This window comes from Giraffa tippelskirchi, chromosome 7, assembly GCF_054371585.1.
Source record: "Giraffa tippelskirchi isolate mGirTip1 chromosome 7, T2T-mGirTip1v1.2.pri, whole genome shotgun sequence".
NCBI lineage: Eukaryota > Metazoa > Chordata > Mammalia > Artiodactyla > Giraffidae > Giraffa > Giraffa tippelskirchi.
This window is the reverse complement of record NC_137281.1, coordinates 58,417,981-58,426,165: the sequence shown is the minus strand read 5'-3', so window position 1 is coordinate 58,426,165 and position 8,185 is coordinate 58,417,981. Positions and strand designations below refer to the sequence as shown.

The 8,185-nt window shown below is 44.9% G+C and overlaps 1 protein-coding gene across 1 annotated transcript in view; it reads right to left on the bottom strand.

Annotated features, from left to right (window-relative positions):
• Positions 1–1,137, bottom strand: part of FA2H (fatty acid 2-hydroxylase) — a 55,973-nt gene extending 54,836 nt beyond the window's left edge. The window contains exon 1 of the mRNA XM_081508693.1: positions 804–1,137. Within this exon, the coding sequence (XP_081364819.1) occupies positions 804–1,073 (270 nt within the window). The 5' untranslated portion in view covers positions 1,074–1,137. The remainder of the gene's footprint in view (positions 1–803) is intronic.
• Positions 1,138–8,185: the final 7,048 nt, after the last annotated feature.

Sequence of the window (8,185 nt, the reverse complement as noted above, 5' to 3'; positions counted from 1 at the left end):
TAGTGTCTCTTTGGGCCCCCGTTTCCACATCCTCAAATGGAGATAATAAAATACACCTCAGGATCAGTCAGAGGTTTGAATACCATCTTGAGCCTGGAATGCACAGCAGCATGCGGCTCAGAGTGCTACTTCCCTCTCCCCAGCAAAACTGGCTTACCCCGTCACGTCCCTCTGCTGGGCACCCAGGCCAGCACGCAGGGCACGAATTGAAGGGAGGTCTGAAGGGCGGGAAGACACAGGCCGTCTAAGACACTGCCTCAACTTTTCCTCTCAGCCAGGGAAGCCCTGGTGCAAGATAAGGGTGGCACAGGGAAATCCAAACTAACTGAGAAGGGTGACTGGTCTGTGCCTTTTGGATGCAGGAGTAGAGTGAGATGGGGAGGGGAGGACAGATGAGCCTAGAAGCTATTATTCAAACAGAAATGAAGAGTAGTTGCAAAGAGGGAGAGGCTGATAAGGGAACAGGAAGGAAAGACTGGGTGTGTGAGGGGCTGGGAGGGAAAAAGTGATCCAAGACGTCAGATGGCCAGAGGCTGCAGCAGGAACCAGCAGGAAGGAGGAGATACCTTGGGAGGTGGGAGAAGTAGCAGACAGAAGAGGGTCAGGGGAAGTGCTGGAAAGGAAGGGCAAATTCCTGGTTGGGGAGTCAGCGGTGGCGGGCACGGGCTTGTTACCAGGAGAGGAGAAGGAGGTGGCTGTCACCTTGGGCCCTCCTGGAGCGCAGGTGCACGGAGCTCGCGGGCAGTGGAGAGCTGGGGTGGAGGGGAGGGAAGCAGGGGTATGGGACCACTGCCCGGCTGTACCTGGGGGTCTCCTTGCAGGTCGCCCACGTAGTACTGCTCCAGCCATAGGCGCGCGTTGGCCGAGTGCTGGTGCGGCGGCCCGTCCAGGTCGGCGCTCACGTCCTGGCCCGCGCGCGCCCACAGCAGCTGCTCGCCCCCCGGGTGCTGCCGCACGAAGCCGGTGAGGTCGTAGAGGCGGGCCCCGCGGCGGACCCAGCAGGCGCCGGCCGCCAGGCGCCGCTGGACCTCGGCGGCGGAGAAGCAGGCGGCGGGGGGCGGAGCGGGGGCCATGGCGGGAGAGCGGAGCTCGCGGCTGCTCGGCTGCTACCCGTTGCGCCTCTGGCAGCCCGCGGCCGTCGCTGCCTTGACGGGCCGGCCGCCACCGCACCTGCTCATTTGCATGCCGCGCTCCCATTGGCCGGGCGGCGGGACTCCGCGGGGGCCGCTTCGCCATTGGCCGGCGGGACGCCCGGCAGACACGAGCGGGGCGGGCCGGCGAGGGCGTGCTCCGCCAGGTGGCCCGAGGCAGGCAGAGGGTGCGCCCGCCCGGTGCGTCTCGTTGCTGGAGAGGACAGGGGCAGGCGGATGGAGGCGGGCGAGTGCCCCTGTCGGCGGCGGCGGTCCGGACAGACGTGCTCCTTGGCCTGATCGCCACCGCCGCTGCCTTATCTCCGCCGATCTTCCAGATCGCCACCTGGGAGAAACCTTCAGGTTTCCATCCTCAGGCTCCAGGAGTGGGTGACGAGGAGGAGAGGCAGGGTGACGACTAGAGTAACGCAACCGAGACGCTGGCCTCTGACGCCCCCAAACCCTGTAATCACAACACATAATATTTTAACAATAAATAGATAAATTTAATATTTAATAATGGGTTTCCCTGGTGGCTCAGAAGCTGAAGAATCTGCCTACCAACGCAGGAGACGCAAGAAACGTCGATTCCATCCCTGGGTCAGGAAGATCCTCTGGAAGAGGAGATGACAACCCGTCTCAGTATTTCTGCCTGAAAAACTCCATGGACAGAGGAGCCTGGTGGGCTACAGCTCATGGGGTCGCAAAGAGTTGGACATGACTGAGTGACTAAGGACACACAATATTTTAATGTAAAAATTTTAAAAATCATGTAAATGTGCTTAGTGCCACTGAACTGTAAATTTTAAGATGGTTTAAAAGGTCAATTTTATGTCTATTTTACCAGAATAAAAATACATATAATAATTAAAAAAAATAAAGGAATACTGGCAAACCAGTGAGTGGGCTGGCCACCTGCTTTTGTAAAGTTTTAGTGGAACTAGGACTAGTGAGAGGAGTGAAGCAGTGTAGTGAACATGAAGGGTAGGATCTTGTCTTTAATGCTTTTAGTATTTTGTTCATCATAGATTCTTTTGCACTAGTTTTGAATTTTAAAATACTGCATCATCATTATTACTGCCATGCCACATTTGGGATCTTAGTTCCCAGACCCGGGATTGAATCCTTGCTCCCTGCAGCGTAAGTGCAGAGTCTTAACCACTGGGCCACCAGGGAGGTCCCTAAAATATTCTTTATCTTGATTACTGAGATTTTTTGGCATACCCTTAACTTTTGCACACAGAGCAACTGCCTGAGTTGCCTCAGTCTAGTCTCATCTTCTAGAGAGGGCTCTGAAGGAAGAACAGAGAATCACATTGCCGTTACAGAAAAAGAAATAGGGATCTAAAGAAGTGAAGCCCAGTGACCATGCTGGATGGGAGGGAAGACCAAGGGTGCTCATCCAGGTTTGTTTATAACAGGGAAGAACTGCACACAACTTTGCCCACTTCAGCTCATGGTTTGTAATAAAAGGGTCCTGGTACTGAGGCTGCATCCATTTAGCTGGCTCTGTTCTCTCCCTGAAAAAGGTATTTTCAGGGTCACCCCCGTTTATGCTGTTGTGGGGGTGGGCTTCTATGCTGGGCCAGTGCTGTGGGAAAAGCCTAGCTCAGATGCCCTAGGGGCTACCCCAGCTACAGACATGTCCAAGGTCAGGTGGCACTAGTTGTAAAGAATCTGCCTGCCAATGCAGGAGACACAGGAGACATGGGTTTGATCCCTGGGTCGGGAAGATTCCCTGGAGGAGGAAATGGAAATGGCAACCCACTCAAGTATTCTTGTTTGGAAAATTCCATGGACAGAGAAACTGGCGGGCTTCAAAGAGCCAGACACAACTGAGCGCACACACACACACACACAAGGTTAGGAGAGCTGTCCTTTCTTCTCTCCCTTCCAAGCCTTTCCTGGCTCACCCTCCGGGAGAAGGCAAGAGTTTGGCTGAGTCCATAGGTTGGCTGTGGAATTGTGTCCACTGGGCATGGAGGGAGGCCTTGCGTCACTAATGTTGCTTTCTCAAATAGTGAATACCTAAATAGTCCCTCTCACTCCACTTTCACATCTACTCTGTTCCAAATATCTTGCATGTGCAAAAGCATTCTAGCACTCATGGGTATCCTCAGGGACTTCCTGATGATGATATCTGTAGTACTCCCATATTTGAGTTTTCCACCATTGCCTTAAACTCCTATTGTCTGAAGCTGAATAAGCAATTTAGTCATCTATTCAGAATTGTAACACACTTCTTACCATAGTAATTCCACTACTAGAAATTTAATCTTTCAGCTTACTGTATAAACATGTGTAAGGGGAGGAAAAATAATTTTCCTTCTACCCTTCTAGGTTCTGGGCTGAGATACCCTCTGTAATAAAATAAAGATTAACAGAAGAAAAACAAATTTAATTTCATATGTATGGGGCCCCAAATCTATAAGAGCCAAAGAAGTGACCAGGGCAGGCAAATTTTATACTTTTTATACAAACAATATATTTGTGAAGAACTGATAAGTTTGGGCTTGGAGCAGTAAATTAGTAAACAAGTAACAAGGTTTGTTTATATAGCCTTATCAGCCCTTAATTCCCTGTTTCTAATAAGGATATCTCTCTACCTTCTGGTAGTATATTGTCACCCTGCTTATTTAACTTATATGCAGAGTACATTATGAGAAACGCTGGGCTGGAAGAAACACAAGCTGGAATCAAGATTGCGGGAGAAATATCAATAACCTCAGATATGCAGATGACACCACCCTTATGGCAGAAAGTGAAGAAGAACTTAAGAGCCTCTTGATGAAAGTGAAAGAGGAGAGTGAAAAAGTTGGCTTAAGGCTCAACATTCAGAGAACTAAGATCATGGCATCTGGTCCCATCACTTCATGGGAAATAGATGGGGCAACAGTGGAAACAGTGTCAGACTTTATTTTGGGGGGCTCCAAAATCACTGCAACCATGAAATTAAAAGATGCTTACTCCTTGGAAGGAAAGTTATGACCAACCTAGATAGCATATATAAAAGCAGAGACATTACTTTGCCAACAAAGGTCCGTCTAGTCAAGGCTATGGTTTTTCCAGTGGTCATGTATGGATGTGAGAGTTGGATGGTGAAGAAAGCCGAGCACTGAAGAATTGATGCTTTTGACCTGTGGTGTTGGAGAAGACTCTTGAGAGTCCCTTGGACTGCAAGGAGATCCAACCAGTCCATCCTAAAGGAGATCAGTCCTGGGTGTTCATTGGAAGGACTGATGTTGAAGCTGAAACTCCAATACTTTGGCCACCTCATGCGAAGAGTTGACTCATTGGAAAAGGCCCTAATGTTGGGAAGGATTGGGACCAGGAGGAGAAAGGGACGACAGAGGATGAGATGGCTGGATGGTATCACCGACTCGATGGACATGGGTTTGGGTAGACTCCGGGAGTTGGTGATGGACAGAGAGGCCTGGCGTGCTGCAATTCATGGGGTCGCAAAGAGTCGGACACGACTGAGCGACTGAACTGACTGAACTGACTGAACTACCTTCTGGTATAGGAAGGGCACCTTTCACATGGAAGATTTATTTCTTCCACTTAAGGTGATGAAGGAGGGTCAGAGTGTTTTTCTTATACCAGCTGTTTTTTAAGTAAATTTAATTGAAAATAGTCAATATGCCAAGTGAAAGCGAAAGTCGCTCAGTCATGTCTGACTCTTTGCGACCCCACGGACTATACAGTCCATGGAATTCTCCAGGCCAGAATAATGGAGTGGGTAGCCTTTCCCTTCTCCAGGGGAATCTTCCCAATCCAGGAATCAAGCCAGGGTCTCCTGCATTGCAGGCAGATTCTTTACCAACTGAGCTATAGGGAAGCCCCAGTATGCCAAAGTGGCATATTGTGTGGTGGCCTGTCCTGAACTCCATCAGAGGCATGAATAATAATATTAATTGCAATACTGCTTATAGATTAAAAAAAAACAATATTCATCCTTAGGGTGGACTGATTAAATAAATGATGGTGTAGTCAATGGAATACTAATCATTAGAAAGAAGGAGGTAGATCTACATGTACCGATAAGGAACAATCTCTACGCTATTTTTAGTGGAAAACAAGAATAGTATATATAGTATGCTAATGATTGTTTTAAATTATTTAATTTTAAAAATATTTTAAAGGTTTATAAAAGAGTATATATAAGTTTTAAAGCAAAAATAGTATATTTCAATGAATTTGCCTCCCAACTCAAGAGCTGCATGCGTGCATGCTAAGTTGCTTCAGTTGTGTCCAGCTCTTTGTGACACTATGGACTGTAATCCTCCGTCCATGGCATTCTCCAGACAAGAATACTTGAGTGGGTTGCCAAGCCCTCCTCCAGGGGATCTTCTGGACCCAGGGATTGAACTCGAGTCTTCTGCAGCTGCTGCATCGCAGACGGATTCTTTATCACTAAGCCACTGGGGAAGGCCCAACACAGATACCAAAATCTGCAGATGCTCAAGTCTTATATAAAATGGCATAGTATTTGCATATAACCTACATACATCCTCCTATATACTTTAAATCAGATTAGGTATAATACCTAGTACAATGTAAATGCTATGTAAATAGTTGCTGATGCATGGCAAACTCAAGTTTTGCTTTTTGGAACTTTCTGCAATTTTTTTCCCCAAATATTTTTGATTTGCAGTTGATTGAATCCACAGATTCAATCCACAGATATGGAGAGTCAACTATACAGTTCTATGAGTTATAGGCATCTTTTATACTATTATAAAGATCAGGGATTTTTGTTTGTTTGTTTCTCCTTTTGCCAATACCACACTGCCTTTATTATTATAGCTTTACAATAAATCTTGGTATCTGGTAAGTCTACTGTTCACACCCTGTTCTCCTTTAGGGGGTGTCTTGGTTTCTATTTGGGTTTTTCTTTTTTCATATAAACTTCAGAATCAATGTGTCAATGTCCATGAAAAAGCCTATTCAGGTTATGAAAGGAACTACATTGACTCTATAGATTAATTTGGAAAGGATTAATATGTTTGCAAGGCGGCACTACTGGTAAGGAATCCACCTGCCAATGCAGGAGACATAAGAGATGCGGGTTTGATCCGCTGGTTGAGAAGATCCCCTGGTGGAGGAAATGGCAACCCACTCTAGTATTCTTGGCATGGAAAAATCCCATGGACAGAGGAGCCTAGGGGGCTACAGTTCATGGGGTCTCCAAGAGCCGGACACAGCTGAGCGTGCACACACACACAATAGGTTTACAGTACCAAGTCTTCCTATTTATGAACTTGAGCTGTATCTTTACTTATTCCGGTCATATGTGATATTGTTCCATGAAGTTTAAGATTTTATGCATACAGGACTTACACATATATGTTAAATTAACTTACAAATATACCTTATAGGGTTTTGTTTTAGCTATTGTAAATGGCTTCTTTTTTTAAAAAAAAGTTTTTCTGGTTGAAGTATGACATCCATAGAGAAAAGTACACAACATCGTAAGTGTACAGTTTAATGAATTTTCACAAAATGAACACACTCTTACCAGAAGAAAGAACACTAGCAGCTCCACAGAATTCTACCTAATGCCCTTTTCACAGTTACTTCTTCCCTTCTTCCCCAAAGAAAATCACCATATTGGTTTCAAAAACTGTACCCCAGTTTTGTCTGCTTTTGAACTTTATATTAATGGAATCATATAGGTTGTGCTCTTCTGTAGCTGCTTCTTTCACTCAGATTATGTTCATGAAATGCATGTTTTGAGGTGTAGTAATCATTTGTACATTCTTGTGGCTGATAGTATTTCACTATATGAAAAAGCCAAACTTATTTATTCATTCTATCATTGATAACTATTTGAGTTGCTTTCAGCTTGGCAATATTTAGAGTTGCTAATGAACATTCTTGTACATGTCTTTTTTTTAGTATAATTGACCTATAACAATGTTAGTTTCAAGTGTACAATATAGTGATTCAGTATTTCTATACATTACAAAATGATCACAAGTCTACCTACCACCTGTGACCAAAGTCATTCCAATATTATTGACTATATTCCCCATGCTGTATACTTCATCCCAGACTCATTTATTTTGTGCCTGGAAATGTCTATCTCTGAACCTCTCTCACCTAGCTCATTCACACCCTTCCCTCCCCTGCGTCTGTTGGCCATCTGCATCTCTTCTCTGGAAAAAGGCTCATTTTAAAATCATATTGTTTATTTCTTTGATGCTGAGTTGTATGAGTTCTTTGTATATTTTGGCTATTTAAACCCTTATCAGATATATTGTTGGCAGATATCTTTTCCCATTCAGTAGGCAGTCTTTTCATTTTGTTGATAGTTTTCTTCACTGTGCAAAGGCTTTTTCGTTTGATGTAGTCCAGTTTGTTTATTTTTGCTTTTGTTTCCCATGCCCAAGGAGATAGATCAAAAAAAAAAAAAAAAATACTGCTGAGACCCATGTCAAATAGTGTATTGCCGATGTTTTCTTCTAGGAATTTTATGGTTTGAGCACTTAAAAGTTTTTCCTTAAGTCAGTAGCCTCCTCTAGATTGTCTTATTTCTGTCCATGATACCACCACTTACCTAGCCCTGACATGCAAAACCTCAGAATCATATAGAATCAAGACCTATACCACAGGCTTCTCCTCTAAAATGCATCTACTATAACTCGTATTTTCTTTTCATCGTAAAAAGGACAGAATTAAAAGTGTCCCCAGAGAAGGTACATGGTTCAATTTTATCATTTGATGAGGAAGATGAGACCTGAGACCACAGAACTAGTAAGGAATACATCTGGGGGCCAAATTTAACTTCAAATTTAATGCTAATTTTTCTGTTGCCACTAGATGTGAGCAACTGAAGGGCAGGGGCCATCTCGCCTCCATCATTGTTGCTTTGCTTCTCATAGAGTTTCAGACACATAGTAGGCGCTTAAATGTGTTGAAACTGAACTCCACACTCTAATTCAGATGTTCCCCTGATGTTTGGACTGCTGCTGTAACCTCAAAGTCTCTTTTCCTTCAAGCTCTGCTTCTTCTGATTCAACACCACTGAAGAAGTGCAAATTAACTGAGTACAC